This window comes from Anabrus simplex, chromosome 1 (assembly GCF_040414725.1).
Source record: "Anabrus simplex isolate iqAnaSimp1 chromosome 1, ASM4041472v1, whole genome shotgun sequence".
NCBI classification, from domain to species: Eukaryota; Metazoa; Arthropoda; class Insecta; order Orthoptera; family Tettigoniidae; genus Anabrus; species Anabrus simplex.
In genome coordinates, this window is record NC_090265.1 from 1,564,806,226 (window position 1) to 1,564,832,264 (window position 26,039).

Below are 26,039 nucleotides of genomic sequence, written 5' to 3' on the forward strand. Positions count from 1 at the left end.
ACAGTAGGAGAAATCAGACTGGGATAATGGAATGAAAGAGGAAGCTGGCTGGTTGACTTGTGCACTGATCATAATTTAGTCCTTGCTAACACTTGGTTCAAACACCACAAACAACAGCTGTATACTTGGACAAGACCTGGAGACGCTGGAAGGTATCGCATAGACTTCATTATGATTAGGCAGAGATTCAGAAACCAGGTGTTAGATGGCAAGATTTTCCCAGGAGAAGACATGGACTCTGACCTCTACCTGTTGGTCATGAAATGCTACCTGAAGTTGAAAAAATTGAAGAACGGAAGGAATGCAAGGAGATGGGATGTAGACAAGTTGAAAGAAAAGAGTGTGAGGGATTGTTTCAAGGAACATGTTACACAAAGATTAAATGAAAAGGCTGAAGGAAACACAGTAGAGGAAGAATGAGATCAGTAAGGCTGCTGAAGAAACGTTAGAGATACTAGACCTGACTGATAAACGACGAAAGTACAAGAATGCAAAAAATGAGAAGTGCAGAAAAGAATACAGGTGAATAAAGAATGAAGTAGATAGAAAGTGCAGGAAAGCTAAGGAGACTGGCTGAAAGAGAAGTGCAAGGATGTTGAAGGTTGTACGGACCTAGGAAAATCAAGGAAACCTTTGGAGAAAGAAAAACTAGGTATATGAATACTAAGAGCTCAGATGGAAAACCACTTCTAGGAAAAGAAGACAAGTCAGAAAGATGGCAGGAACATATCCAACAGTTATATTAAGGTAAAGAAGTAGATGATAAGGTTCTGGAACAAGACAAGGCTGTTGATGCTGATGAAATGGGAGACCCAATTTTGAGGTCAGAATTCAACAGAGCTTTGAGAGACCTAAGTAGGAACAAAGCACCGGGAATTGATGACATACCCTCAGAATTACTGACTGCCTTAGGAGAAACCAGCTTCTTCTTCTTTTCCTACACCTGTGGGGTCGCGGCTGCGAACTGTGTCGCACATGTTGATTTGGCCGTTTTACGGTTGGGTGTCCTTCCTGACGTCAACCCTATATGGAGGCATGTAATCACTATTGCGTGTTTCTGTGGTGGTTAGTAGTGTGGTATGTTGTCTGAATATAATGAGGAGAGTGTTTGGATGGACACGTACACCCAGTCCCCAAGCCAGAAGAATTAATCAGAAGCAATTAAAATCCCCAACCCGGCCGCGAATCGAACCTGGGAGCCTCTGAACCGAAGGCCAGTACGCTGAACATTCAGCCAACGAGTCAGGCGCCTTAGGAGAAACTAGCATGGCGAAGTTATTTGTATAGTGTGCAAGATGTATGATACAGGAGAAGTGCCATCCGATTTTTGGCAGAATGTTGTTGTTATACCTATTCCTTTAAGAATGCCAATGCTGGAGAGGGTTTAAATTAGTATCTCATGCCTGCAAAATTTAAACACATTATTTACAGAAGAATGAATTCCACTGCCTAACGTCACAAAGATTTTGAGACCGAAAACTAGGGCGCTGTAATAGATCTTTTGCATAGTTGATATTCTGTACACTAGATGGTGACAGGAACAGTTCTGTTAGCCTTCTTTACAGCAGTCTGGTAGGCTGAAGGAAATTTCTTCTTCTCTTTTTTTTTTCCCTAGTTAGTTTTTCAACCCCAGTTTTTCTAACGAATAAAAGCTATCTCATGATATAACCTTTATGCAACTAGAAACACAAATAATACGAGTGTCCAAGGACATGTTCGCCTCGCCAGGTGCAGGTCTTTTGATTTGATGCCTGTAGGATTTGAGGATGAATTGATGAAGACAGCACATACACCCAGCCCCCGTACCAGCGAAATTAACCAATGATGGTTAAAATTCCCAACCCTGCCGGGAATCAAACCTGGGACCCCTGTGACCATGGCCACCACACTAAAATAGAGACATGGAGCCGGAATACAGGAGGATGGAAAGACAATTTGAAACTGAGTTGGGAGAAGATCAATTTTTCAGAAGAAATATGGGAGCACAGGAAGGAATCCTGACTTTACGTCTGATCTTAGAGGATCGAATTAGGAAAGACAAGCCCACGTACATGGCATCTGTAGATTTAGAAAAGGCATTCGATAATGTTGATGGGACCAAGATATTTGAGATTCTGAAGGTGATCGGGATCAGATACCGAGAAAGGAGAATTATGTACAATCTGTACAAAATTCAGTCTGCAGTGACAAGAATTGAGAGCTTTTAAAAAGAGGCAGCAATCCCGAAAGGAATGAGGCAAGGCTGCAGTTTGTCCCCGCTCCTTTTCAAAGTTTACATAGAACAGGTGATAAGGAAATTAAAGAGGAATTTGGAAAGGGACTCAACGTCCAAGGGGAGGAAATCGAAACCCCGAGATATGCCGATGATATTATTTTATCCTACTCTGCCAAAGGTCTGGAGAAATTGCTGAATGGTATGGACAGTCTTAGGGAAGGAATACAAGATGAAAATAAATAGGTCCACAAGAAAAGTAATAGAGAGCAGTTGAACCAAGTCAGGTGATGCAGGAAATATTAGACTAAGAAATTAAGTCTTAAAGGAAGTAGATGTGTAAGGTTTCTACCTCTTTTTCCCCACACCTGTCGGGTCGTGGGTGCAAATTATGTCGCGCGCGCACGCGCGCACGCCCGCACACACACACACACTCTCTCTCTCTCTTTCTTTCTTTCTTTCTTTCTTTCTTTCTTTCTTTCTTTCTTTCTTGGATTTGGCCCTGTTTTACGACCGGGTGCCCTTCTTGACACCAACCCTATATAGAGGGATGTAAGCACTATTGCGTATTTCTGTGGTGGTTGATAGTGTAGTGTGTTGTCTGAATATGACGAGGGAAATGTTGGGACAAACACAAACACCCAGTCCCCGGGCCAGAGGCATTAATCTGAGGCAATTAAAATCGCCGACCCAGCCGGAAATCGAACCCGGGACCCTCTGAACCAAAGGCCTCAACGCTGACCACTCAGCCAACGAGTCGGACTAGATGAGTATTGTTTCTTGGGTAGTAAAATAACTAATGATGGTAGAAGTAAGGAAGATATAAAATGCAAGTAAGAAGGCCTTTCTTAAGAAAAGAAATTTGTTCACTTTGAACATTGTATATGGACATTAGGAGGACGTTTTTGAAGACTTTCTTCTGAAGCGTGGCATTATATGGAAGTAAAACATGGATGATAACCAGCTCAGAAAGAAATAGAATAAAAGCTTTGAAATGTGGTGTTACAGAAGAATGCTGAAGGTGGGGTGGGTAGATAGCATCATGAATGAAGAGATACTGAAACAAATTAATGAAAGGAAAACAATTTGGCTAAATTTGACTAAAAGAAGAGATAGAATGATAGGACACATCTTAAGACACCCAAGACTTATACAGCTGGGTTTTGAAGGAAGTGTAGGTGGTAAGAACAGTAGGGGTAGACTAAGGTACGAATATGAAGAACAGATTAGGGCAGATGTAAGATGTAGTAGTTATATAGAAATGAAAAGGTTAGCACAGGATAGAATGTTATGGAGAGCTGCATTAAACCAGTCTATAGACTGATGACTATAATGTCTGCTGTTAAAACAAGTAATAAGAACACACCTAATTTGAAGTATCAGAATTCGGTAGCAAAGTTAGTACTTACCTTGGGCGCCAGTTTACCCAGCTACGCCACTGACTGTGATGGTGCATACAAAGGGATAGTTGTGAAAACTGTAAGGTTATTGACAATGAACAGAAAGAATGCCTAACTGCTGAAGGTTCTAAACATTTTAATAATAATAATAATAATAATAATAATAATAATAATAATAATAATAATAATAATAATAATAATAATAATAATAATAATAATAATAATAATAATAATAATCAGAAACAAGCAATGGTACCGAAGAGGGAGAAAGAACTTCTTACTGATCACATATATTTTGTAACAATTAAAACATTAAATTAAAGTTATAACTGATTTATGTAACTTTTTTTTTAAAAACAAATAGACTATTTAAATGGTTTCAGTTAGAATGATAGAATATATCTCTGGCATTCTTGTTCACTGGTCTTGCTTAAACCTTGTTTTGAAATGTAGTGTTACAGAAAAATGCTGAAGGTGGGGTGGGTAGATAGAATCATGAATGAAGAGATGTATGTATCTTATAATCACAGGAATAGAACCAGCTTTTGGGTGGTTAGGCCGTGTGCATTATGCAGAGTTTCGTCCAGGCGTGCCATTTGGACTCATCAGCTGGAATGGCGGCCGTGAAAGCCTTTTTTGATATAGATGTATGTATGTTTGGTCATCAGCCCTAAGGCTGGTTGGATCCTCAACAACTCCGCCATCAGCTGTCATAGATGGCCTAGGCATCGCTGAAGAGGCGTACTAGGGAAGTGAGGAGTAAGGTAGTTTCCTGTTGCTTTCCTCACAGAGCCAGACGTTGCTATTACATATCAGTCTACCAAGCCCACCGGAATGCATGCATCACCCGACCCTATGAGCAACATTTTCACACCATTCTTAGCAGGGACTGGCTGCATAATGAATGGCATTACTAGCATCAACTCATACCTCAGTCACTTTCATATTGTCAAAGCCAAGGATAAGACTGAGACAGGTCAATGAAAGTAACAAAATTGCTCTAGCCCATACCAGAAGACTTTGTACACTGTAAACACTAGGTCCCACCAGCAAAGGCAAAATGAAGAGAGACTGCAACAAATTAATGGAAGAACAATTATGCTAAATTTGACTAAAAGAAAATATAGAATGACAGAACTATTTTCTCTTAATTATAATGACGATGATGATAATGAAGTAGGATGCAGTAGTTATGTACAAATGAAGGTGCACTTTTAGTACAAAATGTTATATGATTAAGCCAGAAAACTGCTTGTTTTTTTCCCTTTCCAGTATTCCTATGGCATAAGGAATGATGAGTTCATAATTTGGATGTTTCGAAGCTGTCACTATCTAAAGATTTACTAACTCATGTGAGGAAATTAATTGTCCCATTTGGCAGCACTATCATGAGACATGCTAGGCAAGATAAAGAGTGAGGCAGTTTTCCACAGGTTTCCTTACTGAGCCAGAAAGTGCAATTGTAGTACCATTAACTCTACAAGCGATACCGTTCACAACATTCATAGCCCAGGCATCTGGCGTATCACTAATACCTGAGTATCCTTGATACTATTACAGCCTTTAATGAGACTGAGGCAGACAGAAGCGAAAGCTAAATTATGCTGCAGCCTTTGCCAAGAGAAATGTAGCTAAGTTAGGTCACGGAATGGTAAAACACTGATACCTAGTTTGTAAAGTACAGGTTATAGATCTAACACTTTGGTGGCTCCGAAGAGCTTCCAGGCCTGTCAGTGTCAGCATTATACACAGGTTACATCTATAAAATATTTATCTGGAGAACACTATTGGTCCGGATAGATTAAGTCCGGTTAGTGACAAGACCACTGGACTGGATTGGTTAAATCCAGGTAGTGACAAAACTACTGGGCAGGATTGGTTATGTCTAGCTAGTGATGACTAAATGCTGGCGACAAGTAAAGAGGGAACCCCCAGGTAAACAGGCCTCTAGCATCCTCTTAAGTCCAGCTAAAATGTGACAAAAAGTAAGATTAGGTGGTGCATGCTTTAATAGTCAATGCCATGTCTAGTTGAAATGCCACTCTTTCCTTATTTTCACCGAATCTGGTAACCCTATAGCCATACATCATGCAAGCTCTATCAGAGATAATATAAACATTGTCTTCTTCACAGCTGATCACAGCAGGCCAATAGAAACAAAGACAATGGTGGCAATCTGTAGTGTGAGGCTGTATGCCTAGCATAAGGAACAATACTTTTTGGGGCAGGTAGGTTGGTCCCTGGCAAGCATCGAGGAAGGATCTCTCATCTATGCTACTTCAAGTATCAACAAATATTATTTTTCTATGATTCTAACATATGAACCAGGAATGGAGGTGCCACCCTTCACTCCAGCAATTACCGTTACGATAAGGGAGCCAACCATCAACAATTCACATATAATGGGGTATAAGTGATCCACCTGCTCAATACACACATAAAAATAATGCAACTATATTTCCATAGAACATTCCAACCCCATTATATGTGAATACGAATCAATATGAAACGTATTACATGTGATCAATTCACTTGCAGAAACTCTGAAATGCTATTAGCTATACTGAATAGGTTACAAAGAACGAGTAGAGGTGTGGAAATACTTTTTGTACTATTATCTGACATTTACAACACTGAACAGTACACTGGACAGGGTGTATCTAAATTACACCGAAATGAGGAATAAACAACGATGGTGCAATTGGATTGGCAGAGAAAATGAGGTTACTTTGTTACTTCCGGGCATGCAATTACAAATTGACAAACTCACAATATCTGCTGTGCCTGAGCTTAACGTGGTGCCCACTGCTGTGCTTCAGGGAAGAGAGGGGAAGCGGGGTGTATGATAGACTGAGAGAGAGAGATAATGTTCTGCATGGGTGCAGAATAGTCCTTGTCTCTTACAGGTAATATCCAGTTTGTTTATTATGCAGCAGTAATTGCACACACCATACAAGATCACACAAATTGTGACACTTGTGAGTCAAGGAATGCACCCTATCATTTCTCTTCTCATCTGTTGGTCTCAGTAATGTTCTTCATTATTTAACATGAACGAAGACCCATCGCTACTGCCACATGATCGTTCATTCCTTTACGGTAATGAGCAAAAGAAACAATATGCCCAGTGGTTTGATTATAGTAAATCTTCAATATTCCACCCTTCTACTTTGATCTTCACATAACAAGTAAAGTCCATGAGAGTTATATCGGCTGAGTATAGAGGCCATTTAATTGGCCCACTGGATAATGATAATTTAAGTACTGCGTGACACTGCGAGTAAAATGTGGTGGAGCGCCACTATGACACGCTCACATTCACTGTCGAATACCAAACAGAGGAACGGCTCAGAATAATACAGGCAGTGATTCTACCGAAAAATTGTAGCATTCCTAACTTGAACGCTGTACATTGTTTTCTTCACATGTTACATTTACTTGCGCTTTTATTGTGCTGCGGTTGGTAACGCATTATGATGAAGTTCCTTCTCGCGAAGGAGATCACGTGCCACTTTACATTGGCCAATAAGAATACAAGAAGCTACTTGAGAAATGAATATTTTTTGCTAGTTGCTTTACGTCGCACTGACACAGATAGGTCTTATGGCGACGATGGAACGGGAAATTGCTAGGACTGGGAAGGAAGCGGCCGTGGCCTTAATTAAGGTACAGCCCCAGCATTTGCCTGGTGTGAAAATGGGAAACCACGGAAAACCATTTCCAGGGCTGCCGACAGTGGGGTTCGAACCTACTATCTCCCGAATACTAGAAATGAATATAGCGTGTAATAATCTTCATTAGGTTATAAAAGTAAATGTACTTCTTGGGGCGGGATTGTGGGTTCCTGGACATCGCAATGAACACATTTCTCCTCTCAGACGCTCTCCAAGTAAGATTGCATTAATTTACACCCACTTATAACATTACGAATATAGTGGCCCCCGGGCTGGATTAATACCGGAAGGATATATGGCGCAAGTTACCAACAATGCTAGCCAAAATATTGACACAAAACCAATACTGAAATGTGCATACTACTGTAGCATGGGGGGTTTTCTTTTACCCTTTTTCATGCAGTCACCTGCCAATGGACATGAAGGTTGAATGATTAGAGTGCTGGATGCCATAAATCAATGTGGCTTCTCTTCCGTTGCAGTTTGCTGTGCCATAGGCTAGGTGCATATCAGCCATTTCTTCATTGGCGTACCAAAATAGAGCCATTTTCACCAATTTACCAAATTTATACCACAAACTTAGTACTGTAGTCAATATGGACAGAACAAACTGTATACTGTCTACTGGGGCTGGGAAGTGACCGCACTAAACAAATGAGAAATTTGTGCATTCGCACTGAGCATTATCTCTGTCTCTATCTATCTATCATACACCCCACTTCCCCTCCATTCCCTCCTCCTCAGCAGAGCGGTGGGCAGCTATCTGCACTCTGACAGAGCAAATATTGTGAGTGTGTCAATTTGAATTGCGCACTCGGTATTAATATATTAACCTCATTTTATTTAAACTGAAAATTTTCTCTGCCAATCCAATTGCACCATCGGTCTTTACATAACTTTTTTTGTCGGTATAGGTCTAATTAACACGCGAGAGGTTGCACCCACGGCAATTTGCCGCACTTTCAAATATTTGTTAATAATTTCGTTGCTAGCCGCTGTAGGGCTTAGGGCTCTCATTTCATCCCTCCCCTCCCTCTCTCTTGCCTGACGTTGATTATCGTCAGTGAATTGCCTGCTGCGTTCCGGAATAGTTTAAGTTTTCTTTTACTCTTGCATCGGCTGCGGCATATTGCCTTCACGCGACCCCTCGCGTAGTGCATTCTTACATGACTGCATTTCCAAGAAAGTTTCTTAAGTAAAGTTCATGAGGTTTATGGTGGCTTTCAGTGAAGTGTGGTGCTGTAGTTTTATCTTGAATTGTGACCAAATCATTCATTGAAATGTACAAATGGAAACATTGCGGCAATTTGCTCACGCGCGACCTCTCACGCTCTTTAAAAACTCTCGTACCTTTACCAGATTTTGCGACAAAATTCATTAATTTTTTTTTTTTACATTGAGAAAATATTGTTACTGGGTAATTATGTTAGTACTAGTCGAAAGGCAGTTACACAGGGTACATATTAATATTTTTATCAGAGCATTCACCGCCAAAGGAAAATAGCAGCTCATTAAAATATGAAGCGCGAGCAATTTGCCTTCGCGCGACGTCTTGCGTTCTAAAACGGGTGCGACCTCTCGCGTGTTAAGATACACTATATGACTAGGGGAGCACATGGTGATCATATTTACTGGATGTCTGCGCTGTCCCCAGCATTCCTGCAATTCATACACAAAATCACTTTCACTACACAAACACACAGTTTCTTATACACCCTCATTAGAGGATCTGTCTTTTGAGGGCTGCACCAGGACAATAAGAACCACACAAAATTATTGTTATTATTATAATATAAATGTCCAATGATGTTTAATGTTAGAGTCAATTCTCCTCCTTACCAAAATAATAGGTAGTTCCACAGGTACACAGCAAAATAGCTATCTTGGCAGCCTAAAGCCCCAGAAACACACTAGTTCCTAGACTTAATGGTCAGGGTTAACAACAGTCAGTTATCTGGCAATCCCAAACTTTCAAACTTCAACTTTGATAAATATAGATAAACCACCACATATTCGGCATGTACTGTGTTGGTTTTCTTTTACTTTCACCAATCAATATATGTATCACCACTTTATATTCAGAGCAGTAGCCATTTTTTCAACAGCATGATATTGAGTATGTAACACTACTGAGCTTTTATCACTATGCATACCTCCAAGCCAACAATCATACAGTTTCATAACTAACTTATTATTTTCCGGTAATATACAAGGTAAACTCTTGTACATAGTCTCCAGACGTGTAATTACCTCCTTGGGTGTAACAGAATCCATAGGTCGAACTTGAGCTCCACCATTCAGACAGCCAGATGGACATGCCATAACTTCAACATAATGATAGTCACATTTTTTACGCTTAATTTTCTGAACTAAATTTTGAATATTACGAAAACCGTTTGCAATTGCAAATCTCAGAACTACCTGACCATCCTTTTCAAGATTTACTTCCCTAAAGTCAGGATTTCTAAGAGTTTTATACTGAAATTCAGATGGTTCTAGGCCAAACAGTTCCTTTGCTGCATGAATAAAGATGTGATCAGCATAACCCCCTGATCCTGAACCCACATGACCCCATAATTCATTGTTAAGAGGTTTTGGTTCTTCCCATGGCCAATCTATAGGAGCTTCATTTACCTCTGATAAGTGGTGGCCGTCTGTCTCCAACATCTGCTGCAATTCAATAGCTGTTATAACACAGTCTACATCATGAGAATTCAACTCTTCATTAAAGAAATCATCCCTTGATGCTTCTAATTTCTTGTCATAACATGGCATAACTGTTACATGATACACTTCAGATGGTAACTTTCCACACTTAGCTGCAATATGATACTTAACCAGAGATCCCATTATTTGCTGTGGGGATTTCGTACTTGAAATATATGGCAATATGAACTTCCCATGGGTCTTCTCTGCATAACACACCCAACCTGGACAAGATGATGCAAGCATTGGGATAGCACCGTAATCACCCTCTCCAGCTGCCCTGTATCTTTTGATGAACTCATGCTGACTTTCTACAAGAGCAAAGTCCTCAGCAATATTCATATTTAAAACCATATTGGCTCCCAACGCTTTGAAGAAACCTGACAACCTTAGAGCAGCTTCATCTGGTTCTAAATTATATGCATTTGCTAAAGATAACACCGGTTGGACAGACAATGATACTACAATAAGTTTGGCTAAGTTTTCTTTTCCTGTCTCCTGTAAAGTCTTGTTTTCTCTAAACACTCGCAGCAGTTCTTCCTGACTCTGCTGAGTAATAAGAACACTTTCTGCTGATGTGATGCATCCACTACAGGCCAGACAATCTGAAAGGGATATTTCAACTTTCTGTAATCTTCTTGTCTCACCTCCTTCTTGCATTTGAACATAACCTCCATCAGACTCTATTTTTATTTTAGCTCCTGTTCCACTGCTTGTTTTATCAATTTTTACAGGTTTTATACATTCTTGCGATGGAGTGATAAAATCGTCAAGGTCAGTAATCTGAAGAGCACCACTAAATCGCGACATCCTGAAATATTCGACAGATCCAAAGGACAGATCCAGAACGGGAACGAAATTTACAACCAAGTTTACAACGATGATGTTTCAAAACGTCAAAACAGTTGGTATTATCGTTAACAGTCAACTCAAGTTGGCAACATGATGCTACATTGGCGACGATATGATAAAACTGTCAATTTGGAAAAACCGTGAAAATGACTTAACAAGCAGTTTAACATGAGCTATAATAATAACAACCTTTGTTCAATTACTAAAAAAAAAACGAAATGAAGAAAATGTACGTTGGAGACGGAACAATAATATTATGCTCAGCTCACCATAACCTCAGTCCAGTCGCAGGGATATAAGAAAGATTGGCTCAACTGATTTCGGTGTTCTGTTTGTAACAGCATGTTCAGTTGGTGACATTGATATTTTGTCCACAATGACAGTGGTGGTATAGTTTGAACCACATGTTTGAACTCTTTAAGACATTTTACAATTCTTTTAGAATAAACTAAGAAAAATGAAGTTTTACACGAGTGTTATGAGAACTGATGTAACATGTGTTGTGTATTTTGAAGGGCATGTGATTGCAGGTATATGTTCCGTTCTTATTTCTGTGACATCCCTATTAACACTCTCTTGTATACAGTATTCGCTATTTGTTTTTGTTTACTGTTGACACAACTCAAAATGGTAACGTTCACACTATCTCTCGCATATTTCACATATGTATGAATCCGTGGGGTTATGATATGACACTAGTTTGTACAAAGATACTGATGAAAGCCGTATACTGATAGCCTTTTCAGAAAATGTCTCATTACGAAGTTCGTTGCCGTCCAGGTTCTGTTTTGATCCCAGCTCCCGGGCTGTAGAGCTCCGGTTAGATTTCTAACAAACGATCTTTTAATCTGAGTTCGCGCTGGTTACCGGTGGTGAGTAGACGTGTGTTTCTGGGCTCCAGCGTTTTACTGTGCGTGGTGTCCAAGTCGTTTTCGGATTTGGTGTTGTGTTTACTTCCTTCGCTCTCTTAAATTGGGAGTGGTGGGAGAGTTTTTATAATTGTTATATGTGTTGATTTCCTACCTCACTCCTGGCCTCATGGCGGAGTCAAGTGGGGGAGATAGTATGGAGGAGGAGCCTGTTGTAGTTGACAGTCGAGAAATACCTATGGAGGATACTATTGTGCTTAATGATAAAACCCTACCGAAACCTAATTCTGCTCTCCCTACTAATACCGGTTCCTCTGTTCTAAAATCTGAAGTGCAGACATACGATGCCCGTCATACTGATCCATATATAGTTTTTGTGGAAGTCGTTGACGACAGCAGAAAATTGGGTAATATACATCCAATGGCTCTTGGAAAAAATTTTTTTGACCAGAAATTTGAGAGTGTTTCCCTAATCTCTCGTAGAGGTAGACGCCGAATACAAATTGAATTTCAGACCTGAACCCATGCCAACCAGTTCCTAACAGATCCTATTTTAAAGAAAAAGCATCTAAAATCTTTTATTCCCTCGGCTTCTCTCTATAAGATTGGAGTGATCGGAGGGGTAGATGGGGATTTGACCGAAGATGAAATCTGCAATTTCGCTGACACAGCCGTCCCTATAGTCGAAGCTCAGCGGATGAACAGCGGACGAACACTGCTTGCTGTGCTTCATTGCGCTTCGCATGGACGGCGTTCTTTTGAGGTCCGCATTGAACTGGAAATGTCCGTAACAACATCTCAGAGGACTTACCGCTCATTTCCACCTCACTAGGATTGCTCCATTAAAGGAACACACTAGTTTTTACTGATTCATTTTTTCTACGATTCTACGTCAAGTTTTAACAAGCGTGATAAATTAAGCACAAAGTTACTTCAAGACTATTTCTTTTTTAGGTTGTTGTTCTTTTAAATCCATGTTATTTCATAAGTGAGCAAACCGGTTTGTATATGGTTTTATCAGTTTATGGCTTAAGACTCGCAAGTCTTGGACTTGTAGAAAATATAGTATAATTTTAACACGGTTTCAGTTTGTTAATATAGTTTTAAATTGTGATGAATTTGAAGTAGATAAACTTATATGATTGTCGATTTTTCCACAAACTTATATCAGCTGATGATGACGCAGAAGGGCGTCGAAACTAGTTCTGATTGAAATATATGGTGTAATTACATCTAAGCAACAATTTTTATGTACTGAATAAGGTGGACCCAAATTAGAATAAATGTTGTAATCGTGGTTCAATATGGACAAACAATGAAGTTTATTGATTTAACTCAATCAATAAAAGTTTGTGTCTCTTATATACGACACTATGTGTGTTCCACTGTAGAATTGTCATGTGGGGAGACAGAGAGTGCTAATGACCTGCAGGTAGGGACCCTCTTCGGATGTAGCCCTACCCAGGGAGTGGCGCTCCTGTCTATGTGAGTCCCAGAGCACACTGGCCTGGTGTGTAACATCTGGTAAGGGTCCCAGCTCCAGGTTACAAGTGAAGACCTCAACAGAATCTTTAACGGAGAAGATGGACTTCGGAACAGTGGAGATTGCGGAAGAGGCAGCCCTGTACTTGGGGACTGATACGTGTACAACCTGCTGCCTTGCAGGTTGATAGGGGACTATCAAAGGCTAAGGGAGAAAACCCCGACAGAAATATCCTCTCTCGCCTAAATTGGCTCTTAAAGGGCACTCTTTTGTCCTTGAGTTAGGAAACTGGCTTTAAAGGCGGAGGAACCACAAAGGTGGTCAATGGCATAAGGATGTAGAACGCACTGGACAACGACTACATTAAAGGCCTGATGGCAAGTCCTAGTAATCATGGCTATGCTCATGACGAAATTATCATCATCCGGAGTAAGTTCCTCAGTCGGATCTCCGGGAGGAACAGTAGTGAGTACAGGCATGAAGAAAATCAATTGGCAAGAAAAAATTAAAGTGGCAACCTGGAATGTGAGAACAATGGGCCAAGGAGGAAAAATACATAATACAATTAAAGAAATGGGTAGGATGGAATTGTGTTAGTGAGGTGCGATGGTCGAATACGGGAGATGTTTCCATAAATAAACATCGAGTGCTATATTAGGGTAGAGCTGATGGAACGCATGAACATGGAGTCGGTGTAATACTTTCAGCGGAAGTAGCAAGGTTTCTCAAAAGTTTCACACTCGTATCAGCCAGAGTAATGATGTTACAGCTGAGTGCTAGGCCTATTGACATAAACATAATACAAGCGTATGCACCTACAGTGGACAAGGAAGATGAAGAGGTAGAAGAATTCTACGAAAGCATAAATGGAATTTTGCAAAACAAACATGACCTGACAATTGTGATGGGAGATTTCAATGCGAAAGTGGGAGAAGGTGGGACATCAGACATGGTAGGACCGTTTGGACTAGGAGAGAGGAATTCCGGAGGGGATGATCTTGAAAGTATTGCGATGTCAAATGATTTAGTGACCATGAACACTTGGTTTAAACTCCCACCTAGAAAACTATATACATGGAAGTCTCCAATGGACAAACCCGGGAAATGTGTGAGAAACCAGATTGAAGTCGCAACACAATCCAAAAAATATGAAGATCCAAAATCGTGCAGAAGCCGAAGACGAGTAGCTCAATTGAAGTAAATTGCCAGCTCCCGAAGATCAGCGCGACATATTCAACGTCAGACACTGTGCTTTCAAACACCGACGGAACTTGAATAGCTTAATGATCCAGTATTTGCTTCGGTCACGAAAATGTGTATATATATATATATATAGGAACAGTTGCACCGCAGTGGAAACCTACCCAGGTGCAGACGTCAACTCAGATCACACACCACTTGTTGGAGTTTTCAAAGTCAAAATGAAGAAAGTGAAGAGGAAGAACAGGCAAAACTACGATTTGAGGAAAATCAAAGACCCAATAGTGAAACAGAACATGAAAGTAGAACTTAACTTGAAGATTATCACAGAGAAAAACATCACCAGCAATAATGTCAAATTAGAATTAACTAAACTACAAAACACCGTTCAGCAAATAAAAGAGTACATGAAACCAGAGGAGAAAAAGAGAAAGTCATGGATGACAGATGAAATACTGAACCTAATGGAGAAAAGAAGAGTCAATAAAGGAAAACCTGCAGAATACAGAAAGATAAATGCAGACGTCAGAAGAAAGATCAGGGAGGCAAAAGAAAAAGTGGAGCGATGTGAAGAGATTGAGCTATATCAAAGTAGGTATGACAGCTTCAATGTACACAGGAAAGTAAGAGATGTAACAGGGAAATACAGGAATGGCACTGGTGGAAAGTTAATAGATGAAGCCGGGAACTTGATGGTGGATTTAGAAGACAAGAAAACATATCTGGAAAAGATATATAGAATATTTATTTTGTGACACTAGATGTGCTTTTACACAAAATACAAATGAAATAAGCGGCACAGACATATTAGAAGAAGAAGTTCAAACAGCCATCAATCAGATGGACGGAAAGGCAGTGGGACCAGATAAAGTAGAAGCAGAGTTCTTAAAACTGATGGATGAACATCATATAAAATGATTGACCAAAATTTTCAACCAAATTTATGTATCTGGGAATATTCCATCGAAATGGGTCAAATCAGAGTTCATCACCTTGCCAAAAAACCCAAACGCGAACCAATGTGGAGATTACCGCACAATAAGCTTGATATCTCTTGAAAGTGTTCTTGAGAGTGATACGAAGAAGAATATACAGACTGTGTGAAGATCAAATAGCTCCTAATCAGTTGGGGTTTATTAAAGCAGTAGGTGCGAGAGAAGTTTTGTTCAATGTGCAAGTCCTCTTTCAGAGATATAGAGATGTAAATAAGAATGTATTTGCTTGTTTAATAGACTACCAGAAAGCCTTTATGACTGTGTAAAACATGAAAAATTGATGGAGATTTTGAGAAATATTGGAATGGAGGAAAGAGATCTGCGAATCATCAAGACGCTGTACTGGAATCAAACAGCGGTGTTGCGTGTTGAAGGAGAACACACCGAAGCAGTCAAAATTCTGAGTGGAGTGAGGCAGGGATGTATCTTGTCACCTATACTATTTAATTTGTATTCAGAATACTTTTTTAGAGAAGCCTTGGAGGATATAGAAGAAGGAATTTTGATAAATGGAGTGAGATTAAACAATATCCAGTATGCTGATGATACAGTTGTATTTGCTAATACTATCCAAGCGCTACAATCACTAACGGATAGAATTGTAAGAGTCAGCAGCCAATACGGGCTTGAAATAAACACCGCAAAGACAAAACTCATGGTTATAAGTAAGGAAAATATTTCCGGTATAAACTTGATTATAAATCAAAAGAGTATAGAAAGGGTAAAACAATATTCATTCCTTGGAACCATAATAAATGAAGACTGGGATTGCTCACAAGAAGTCAAGGTACGCATTGGAAAAGCAAGAAGTATGTTCCAGAAAATGAGTAATGTGTTTAAAAGCCACAATCTAACTTTAGGGACTAAAATCAGACTTCTGCGCTGTTATGTATTTTCTGTTCTTTATATTGTGTAGATACATGGACCTTAAATAAAAACACAGAGAAGAAGCTGGAGGCCTTTGAAACATGGCTTTATAGGCAGATCGTGAGAATATCTTGGACCCAGAGAATGACAAACGTGGAAGTAATGAGAAGGATGAACACAGTACCTCAGTTGATAGTGAAATGCCGAAAGCTGCAGTATCTGGGACACATAATGCGCAACAAAGATAGATACAATCTACTCTAAAAAATACTCCAGGGGAAAATCAACAGCAAAAGAGGTCCAGGAAGAAGACGAATATCTTGGCTTGACAATCTGGTGCAATATGTCATCAGTTGAACTGTTCTGCGCTGCCACAAACAAGACGAAAATAGCCATCATGATCGCCAACATCCGAAAGGGATAGGTACCTAGAGGATACCTGCAAATACACTGGGCTACAGCATGATAGCTCAGAGTCTCCCAGGTTCGTCATTCACGACATCGTTACCCGTGAAGATCGCTGCGCCCAAGGCGGCTGTTGCTCCCACGAGCAAAGCTGTAAAGAGACAATAATAAAGTAAATTTTGTAACCTGAGTTGAGTATTCTTGTCCCTCTGTAATTTCCACAATCTTTCACACTACCCTTCTTATGAAAAGGGATAACTATAGCTTTTTGCCAATTCTCTGGTGGTCTGTTGCCATTCCAAATTAAATTGATGAATTTTAGAAATCTTTGCTTGTAGATATCACTGGATTACTTGAAAAGTTCTGCATTTATTCTTCTCCATATGCTTTTCCATTTCTAAGTTTTCTGAGTACTAGCTCCAGTTCTTCGAGTGTAATGGTTTCCGAAGACTTGTTAATAGATGTTGGCAGAAGAAATGGCTCAATATTTGAACCCCTCCAAAGGTTCCGAAAATAAATGAGCCACTCCGTTGGAGGTATTGCATTAATGTGTATGTCTTCTTTTACATCATTATTCAGTTTCTAGAGTATTTTATAGGTCTGTGGTTGTAGTCTTGTTATGTCAGTCTCCAGGCGTGAAACAAAGTTTCCGCAACTCTTTCTGTGCTTTTTCCGCACTTCCCTTTTTGCTGTTGCTCTCTTGTGGTGATACTCTGTTTATCTTCTTCTTCTTCTTTTTGAATTGCCCATCTTTGTGGTACGTCAGATCAATCACTTCTTAGATGCTTGTGCTCTTTTCTTTTCCCAATAGTTCTTCATTCTAACTGATCTCCTCCTTCTTTCCTCCTCTGATATCTGAATCGGTTTTCTGGTGTTGTTCTTAACTTGGAACCTCTTAGTTTTGTCTTTGGTCACAGTTTTGGCTGTACCATTCTTTAACATGAGTTTGGTAATCTTAAGATCTCTCTGATCCTTTTCAACTTCCTTAAATACCAAGCTCGATAGATGCAGTCGCTTAAGTGCGGCCAGTATCCAGTAATCGGGAGATAGTGGGTTCAAACCCCACTGTCGACAGCCCTGAAGATGGTTTTTCCGTGGTTTCCCATTTTCACACCAGGTAAATGCTGGGGCTGTACCTTAATTAAGGCCATGGCCGCTTCCTTCCCATTCCTAGGCCTTTCCTATCCCATTGTTGCCATAAGACCTATCTGTGTCGGTGCGATGTAAAGCAAATAGAAAAAAAAAAAAACCACATTTCCTTAAACCAATTGGGTTTAGCCTTTTTTTGTTTTTTGTAAAATAAGTCAAAGATCTGTTTAGTTAATCTGTCAGGATTCATTCGGAATATGTGTGCATAGAAATCAGTCCTCCTTTTCCTCATGGTATCCGAGAGTCTCTCCACCTTTATGTAGAGGGATTCGTTTTTATAAAAAGCTTGTTTGTTATTTTGGAATTTGGGACCCATGATCTTCCTCAATATTTTATCATCTAATTTACTAGTTGACAAAAAATTTTTATAAGCATTTCTTTTGTCTGAAATAACGTTTTCAGTTTCTTCATCCCAGAATCTTAAACCCCTTTTTTCTCTGCCATTTTTTCTTAACTCCCAAATTCTCAAAAGCAGACTGCTTTAAAACTGAACGCAAATTAGACCACTCCATTTCCACGTTGTCACTAACTGGTGTCATCTATGTAAGATTATTAAGTCTGTTCTGATACAGCCATTTTATACTTGGGTCTCTTAATAGGTTAACCTTGTGAGAAGTTTTAATTTCTTGTGTTTGTTTGTTTCTTTTATACCATCTAGGCCTCAGACGAATAGGTGCTACTAATAGATAGTGATCACTTTCCAATTCAGGGCCCCGATAGACTCTTGTATCCAAGACTAAATCTGCCAATTTACCATTACAAATTATATAATCTATTTCTGATTTCGTGCAGACCACATGTACTTGTGTCTGTCTTTATGTGGGTCATTGTGTTCATAATCTTTAACTGATTGAAGACAGTGAAATCTATTAATTTTGTTCCATTGTTATTACGGTTTGTTTTTCCATGGATTCTGATGCAATTCTGAATTTCCTCATTACCAACTCTAGCATTGAAGTCTCCCAGTAATAGTAGCATATCTTGTTTATTAATTTTATTGACTATCTTTTGCAGATCATTGTAGAACCTATCACTTTCTTTTGAATTGCCCTCCACTGGAGAGTATACCCCTATACCTGTAAGATAACCTCTGGATAGTTTGTCTTAATTGGATAATCCTTTCATTCCAAAAAGTGTAGCTATCAGTTGTTGATCTTAAGCTTTTGTGTACCATGAGCAGTACACCTGCCTGTGCTCTAGTATCTCTGTCAACCCCACTGTAAAACTGTAAATAATTTACTGTCTCTTTTGATCTCTGAAGCTTTCTTTTTGTTTCTGAAATTGCTGCAATTAAAATGTCTTTTTTTGCGAGAATGTCGTCCAGCTGGTCATCTTTGTGCGAGATACCTTGTACATTCCAGGTAGCACATCTAAAAGTATTTTTATTCTTCCAATCTTTGCCCATTTCATTGTCCTTTTCTTTGCCAGGAGAGGTTATGTATTGTTGCGTTGTTGAGTTATTTACGTCTGAAATTCGTCCGGTATTTCTGCCGCACCCTGTACCTCATAGTAAAAGGAAAATTTATTTGAGTTTAGCTAAAACGCAAGAAGACCAATCTTCCATTGAAAACTCTTTTTGTGCTTCTACAAGTACCTCAAGAGAAAATGTTGCTAGTACGAGTCAAGTAAATATCCAGCCATCTAGTTGAAAAAGTATGGAAATTTCACCCCAGCCTGAGATTTTGAAATCTGCTCAACAGTCTGTTGAATCATTTAGCTCAAAGAATGATGTTACAAAAGTGGAAGCATTGTGGGCTTTGAAAGTTGTTAATTGCAAGTTTTCATTAAATTCATGTTCAGCGGTAGGAGAAACATTCAAACTAATGTTCCAAGATAGTTCATTTGTTTCGGAGTTTAAAATGGGTGCCACAAAGTGCAAATACATTACAAACTATGGTCTAGCTCCTCATTTGTCATATGTTTTGATGAGTCATTAAAAGGGGACAGATGGATATATTTGTTAGGTTTTTTGACATAAATAGGAGTAGAGTACGTACGGAGTATTTTAACAGTGTGTTTTTAGGCAGAGCTACTGCGCAAGATTTACTTGAAAGTTTTAGTGCAGGAATCCATCCATTGAAGCAAAATAATATTCTTCAAGTTTCAATAGATGGCCCAAATGTTAATTTAAGTTTTATAAAATAGTTAGAAGATAGAATGAAGGTAGAGAATCCTGATGGGAAAAAACTCATTAACATTGGAGTTTGTGGGCTACATTTGATAAATGGAGCTATTGGGCCTGGTCTGCTAGCTGCAATGTGGAACGTGCAAGACTTTCTGTGAGATGCATATTACATTTTCAGTGATTCTCCTGTCTGCCGCGCAGAGAATACCACTCTTACTGACAATACAGTATTACCTTTAAAATACTGTACCACTAGATGGTTGTATAACGTGGCATGTAGTGGACAGACTTTTTGAAACATTTTTGATAGTGTTAAGAAATTAATCCCATTTTCACACCAGGCAAATGCTGGGGGTGTACCTTAATTAAGGCCACGGCTGCTTCCTTCCCACTCCTAGCCCCTTCCTATCCCATCGTCGCCACAAGACCTATCTGTGTCGGTGCGACGTAAAGCAACTTGTACAAAAATTAATTGATTCAAGAAAAGTTTTGAATACAAAACTGTTAAGAAATATTTCAGAACAAACAAAAGATAGTTTCATCAAGTGCACCATGGCATTTTCAAAAAACATCTCCCTAGAATGTGAAACATTTCAAACTTTGGATACGCAGGCTCCGTTTTTGTTTACAGATTTGCAAATCGTTTTACATAGTTTGTTGGAGAGGTTCATAAGAAGTGAGAAATTATCTTTGAATGCATCTGTTCTCTTCTCCTTGGATTTAAACGATAAGCTCAACTACCGTGACTTGAAAAATATTGATATCGGTTTCCAAATCAGAAAGCTTCTTAAAAAAACCAAAGCAAAGGAAACTGATATTCAAAAGTTGAGATTAGAGTGTCAAACTATACTAGTCAAAGTGACTGAAAAATTATTAGAAAATGCCCTATTAAGAACAGAACTGTACAAGGTTTGTCATCTTTGGAGCCCAACATAATATTCAATCAATCAGAACAAGGAAAACAGAGAGTTAACATATTATTAGAATCATTTTACACTGCTTTTGCTGAAAAAGCTAAAACAGAGTACAGTAGTCTTTGTTGTGAAGCACACATTACATTTGAACAACATTTCAAAACTTATTTAGAAAATGCAAGTTCATCTGCAAGACTTGATGATTTTTATTCAGGCTTATTGATGGGGAACATAAAATATCAGGAACTGTGGCAAGTTATTAAACTTGGTCTAATCTTTTCTCATGGAAATGCTACTGTTGAGAGTGGTTTTTCAATGAATAAACATTTACTTGTTGAAAAATACCAATAACTCAAGCACTCTTGAACATTTTCAGAGCTGCCCACAGAAGATATGATGAAAGCCTCCAACAGTCAGAAAAAGTTCAAGAAGAAAAGAATAGAGCAGAAAAATGAAATTTTTTTTTGGAAATTGAGTAACTTGAAGATATTAGAAAAGAACTTTGAAGTTTTGAGGGAAGACAAAAACAGCACATCAAAAATACTATTGTTGGAGAAGGCAAAACAAGCATAGCCTTGTTGATTTTCATGTATTTAGAATGGACATAATCAACATTTGACCATTTTGACATCCAACCGATGACAGTGTCTAAAAAAGACGGTTTTTAGTGTTATCTGAAACGTATTTCATTTTACTAGAGGTGTAATGGTACAAATTTACACATTTATGTTACGACATACTGTATTAATTTTTAGCATGTTGCATCATTAATATTGTAGAATATGTTTAGTTGATTACTTTAAAGCACTAGACTGAGTATGACATTATATTTAATTTGAAACATTTTACTATGTAATCAAAGAGTATTGTAAGAATAAAAGGGTGAGCGATGGATGGCTATGGAGATGGTGGAGACTGATTAAAAAAAAAAAGACATAAGAAAACTATTGACATACTTCCTTTCATTTAATGAGTTGAGAGTCAGGGAAATATTGTCTTTTCAGTCGTGGAAAGTCAGGAAAATCAGTCCCAAAATAAAAGTGTGAACCATGTATTCTTCTTCTTGTTTCGTATAGGCCAGCTAAGGACCACGACATTCAACTATTGCATTTTGGAATGGGCTTTGATGTTTGCCCACTAGTTGCGCATCATCAGGCTGTGTTGCTCCTTCCTCTCCTTTGTCCAAAGGGCGCCAGTCTTCTTTGTTGGTAGTCTGTCCTGGAACTTCTTACGTTTAAGCATCTTCCTGAGTGCTGTCCGATCCTTTAAGATTCCTTCTGTTATTCCCAGTTCCTGTAGGTCTTTATCCACTTCGATCAACCATGGTGACTTGGTCTTCCTATTTTGTCAGTTATTATTATTATTATTATTATTATTATTATTATTATTATTATTATTATTATTATTATTATTATTATTATTATTATTATTATTATTATTTTATCTTTACTAACTCACAAAGCCATGAAGGAAGGGAGTGGCCAGTCCATGCTGCTTTATTTTTTTCTGAAAAAAATAAGTGAGTGGGATTGGTAATCCTTATTTCAGATTAAGAACTATGACAGAAATAGACACTAACATCATCTCGGATGTCTGTCCTCTTTAACACTATAAGCCAACCCCAACAGTCAATAGTATCAAGATATGCAACTTATGCAGGGAATGAAACATACAATGTAAGAAAGAAAGAAAGAAAGCCATACACAGTAACCAAAATTATTAAAGGAAACTCATATGCTAAGGAGGGATTTTGTAAGATTCAAAGGAAAATTAAAATAAAACATGACCTTTTGATTTATGGAGCTATATTCTACCTACTGTCCACACTGTTACAGGTATAAAAATTATGTAGAAAATTTCACAAAGGTTTTAGTGATCACAGTATATCTTAATTTCTTTAAATTACATTCAGTAGTGTTAATCATCAGTTAATATTCATCAGATAGAAAACAGTATAACACAAATACAAAATCATTCATTTATGAAAGAAAGACTGGAACTGACAAGTTACAACGTAATTTTTTTCTCTTTTTGCAGTTTAACGTTGCACTGACACATGAAACATTTTCGGCAACACCATTTGTTTTTTTCTCAAGGAACTTACTATATGATACATCTTTCAGTCTGTCAAAGGGGGTGAAGCTGATTCCTGCCTTTAGTGCCCCTGCATAGGTACCTGGATTAAAACTCCAGTACTGAACTGAACGTCAGCATTCCAGAAATATCTACCAGTCAATATGACCCAATCGCTATATTCAGAACGGTCTTTATTAAAACCAACACTAACCATTATATCTGTAAACATTGAAGGTTTATCTCCATCTAAAGAAGGAATGTTATATCAGCTTTGTCAAACGTACAAATGTGATATATTATGCCTTCAGGAAACTCACAGGGATGAGCAACTACGGCGACCAAAAATAGCAGGAATGAGACTTGTGGCCGAGATTTCCCACAGACAGTATGACAGCGCTGTTTTTGCCAAACCAAATTTACAAATTTTGTCTGTTGCGGCCACCACTGAAAATCAAATTGAGATAATAACTGTGGAACTCAGTAACTGCACCGTTTCGGGTGTCTATAAACCACCAAATGTTGATTTCTCCTTCAAAATTACAGATAACTACTACAAGCGAAAGACAAACTTCATGGTTGGAACTACTACAAGCGAAAGACAAACTTCATGGTTGGAGACTTCAACAGCCATAACAGTGCATGGGGATGTACAGATGATGATGATAATAACGAAGAAGCTGTGTTAGAATGGGCTGATGATTTCCATTTACAACTTATTCATGACCCCAAACTACCTCCATCCTTCAACAGCAGTAGATGGCAACGAGGCTTCAACCCAGACCTGATATTTGTGAGTGAACACGTTGCACAGCAATGTGTGAAATCAGTGTACAATCCCATTCCAAATACCCAGTAAATACTCAGCAATTCAACCAATAAAGGTTCTGTTTCGAAGAAGATATAATTTCAAAAGACCAGACTGGCAGAAGTTCAGCTCAACTCTTGATAAAATAATATCAGATATGCACCCAACACCAGAGTTTTATGATCAGTTTGTTGAAGCTGTAAAGGAAGCTTCCCACGTTTCCATACCACGAGGATGCAAAGTGAACTATATACAAGGTATAACTTCGGACACAGCTGCCCAAATGAACACACATATTTCACTGTTTCAGAGAGATCCACTAAGTGAAGACACCATCTCAGCTGGAAGGAAACTGCTTTCCTCAATTGCAGAGGCAAAGAAAGATACTTGGATCAAACTTATGGAGGAAACAGGGGAAGAGATAGCCGAAAGGCTTGGAAGCTTCTCAAACGACTTAGCAACGATGCAACCAAGGGATCAGTCCATGCAAATGTTACGGCAAACCAAATCACAAATCACTTTTCATCAATGGGAAAACAAATCACCCAATAAGGAAAATGGAACATAATATCCTAAAAAATGAGGTACTGAAGTCCAGTAACCTATCCCGGTCATTTGAAATAACGGAACTACAGAAAGCGATTCAATGTAGCAAAAATGGAGAAGCGGCGGGATTAGATGATATCACAATAGAACAGATAAAACACTTCAGTTCAACCACACAGGCATGGCTTTTAAACTTCTTCAACAACTGTTTTATTTCCCTAAAAATTCCAAAAATATGGAAAAAATCCAGGGTGATTGCATTTCTGAAACCTGGAAAGGATTCTTTGGACCCCAAAAATTTCAGACCAATCTCCTTGGGTGCTCTGCCACCTGTACAAAATAATGGAAAGAATATTGCTCAGTCACTTAATGGGAGCAGTAGACAAAGTCCTAATTCCTCAGCAATGTGGCTTCCGCCCAGGAAAGAGTTGTACAGCACAGATTTTACATCTAACTCAGCACATTGAGGACGGGTTTGAAATAGGGGAGATCACTGGTGTGGCTTTTGTGGATCTCTCAGCCGCCTACGATACAGTAAATCACAGGATAATATTACACACACTTTATAGAATGATTACAGACATCAAGGTAACCAAGATGATCGTTACTCTCGTGGAAAAACGTTGCTTTTTTGTTGAATTCCGAGTACGCCGAAGCAGATGGAGAAATCAAAGGAATGGACTACGTCAAGGCAGTGTACTGGCTCCTATTCTTTTCAACATCTACACTAATGACCAGCCATTACCAGAAAATACTAAAAGCTTTATTTTTGCCAATGACCTTGCATTTACTACTCAAACTGATACCTTTGATGAAGCAGAGATCTCTTTAACTGCTGCATTAGAAGAGCTAGGTACCTATTATGAGAAAAACCAACTCGAACCAAATCCAGCTAAGACTCAAATCTGTGCGTTCCATCTGCGGCATGCACAGGTCTCTCAGAAACTCAATGTACTATGGAAAGGGATCTTAGTGGAACACTGCTTTACACCAAAGTACCTGGGAGTTATGCTGGATCGCACATTAAGTTATAAGAAACATTGCCAAAACTTAAAAAACAAAAGATAGCTGCTAGAAACAACATTCTACGAAAATTATCAGGAACAAGTTGGGAAACACAACCACAAACAATTAGAACATCAGCTCTAGCTCTATGTTACTCTGCAGGAGAATATGCCTCCCCGGTTTGGTACAGGTCAGCTCATACAAAGCAGGTCGACATCGCTCTAAACGAAAGCTGCGGGATCAATACTGGATGTTTGAAACGTACACCCATTGAGAAGGTCCGACTTTCAGCTGGTATTGCTCCCAGTGAGATTCGTAGGGAGGTAGCAGCTAACAAAGAAAGGCTCCAATCATCATCTCTATGGATACCACCAAGCCACACAGAGGCTAAAATCTTTAAAAAAGTTTTCACACATCAGTTAACCTTGAGAGGAAAGCAGAGAATGCTAGGGTCAAAATGTGGAAAGAATCAACCACCTTTCCAACTGGATAGAGCCGAAGGAAAGTTTTCCATGTGAACACCAGGAGAAGTGGACAGGATGAAAAGCCCTTAAGAGACTCTGCACAGAAGTCGGCAGAACAAAAGTAAATTTGCGGAAGTGGGGTTTCTCAAGTGATTCATCACTTTGTGATTTTGGAGAGCAGCAGACGATCCAACATCTATGTCAGTGTGTTTTATGTCCTTCAATGTGCACTCTGAAAGACTTGATTGCAGCCTCCCCCAACGCTATTGACGTCGCCCAATGCTGGGCAAGA

General features: G+C 39.0%; 2 protein-coding genes across 3 annotated transcripts in view; one reads left to right on the forward strand and one right to left on the reverse strand.

Moving 5' to 3' along the window:
- Positions 1 to 3,788: 3,788 nt before the first annotated feature.
- LOC136880807 (probable cytosolic Fe-S cluster assembly factor GK14772) lies at positions 3,789 to 10,857 on the reverse strand. Its single transcript, XM_068225584.1, has one exon. The coding sequence runs from the start codon at positions 10,800 to 10,802 to the stop codon at positions 9,351 to 9,353; it is 1,452 nt and encodes a 483-aa protein (XP_068081685.1). The 5' UTR covers positions 10,803 to 10,857; the 3' UTR covers positions 3,789 to 9,350.
- Positions 10,858 to 10,971: 114 nt separating this feature from the next.
- The window catches only part of LOC136858527 (tRNA (34-2'-O)-methyltransferase regulator WDR6), a 274,003-nt gene continuing 258,935 nt past the window's right edge, over positions 10,972 to 26,039 (forward strand). The window contains exon 1 of one of the 2 annotated variants that reach the window (XM_068225586.1): positions 10,972 to 11,374. In XM_068225586.1, coding sequence (XP_068081687.1) covers positions 11,302 to 11,374 — 73 coding nt within the window. In that variant the 5' untranslated portion in view covers positions 10,972 to 11,301. The remainder of the gene's footprint in view (positions 11,375 to 26,039) is intronic. The other variant, XM_068225585.1, reaches the window with a different exon arrangement.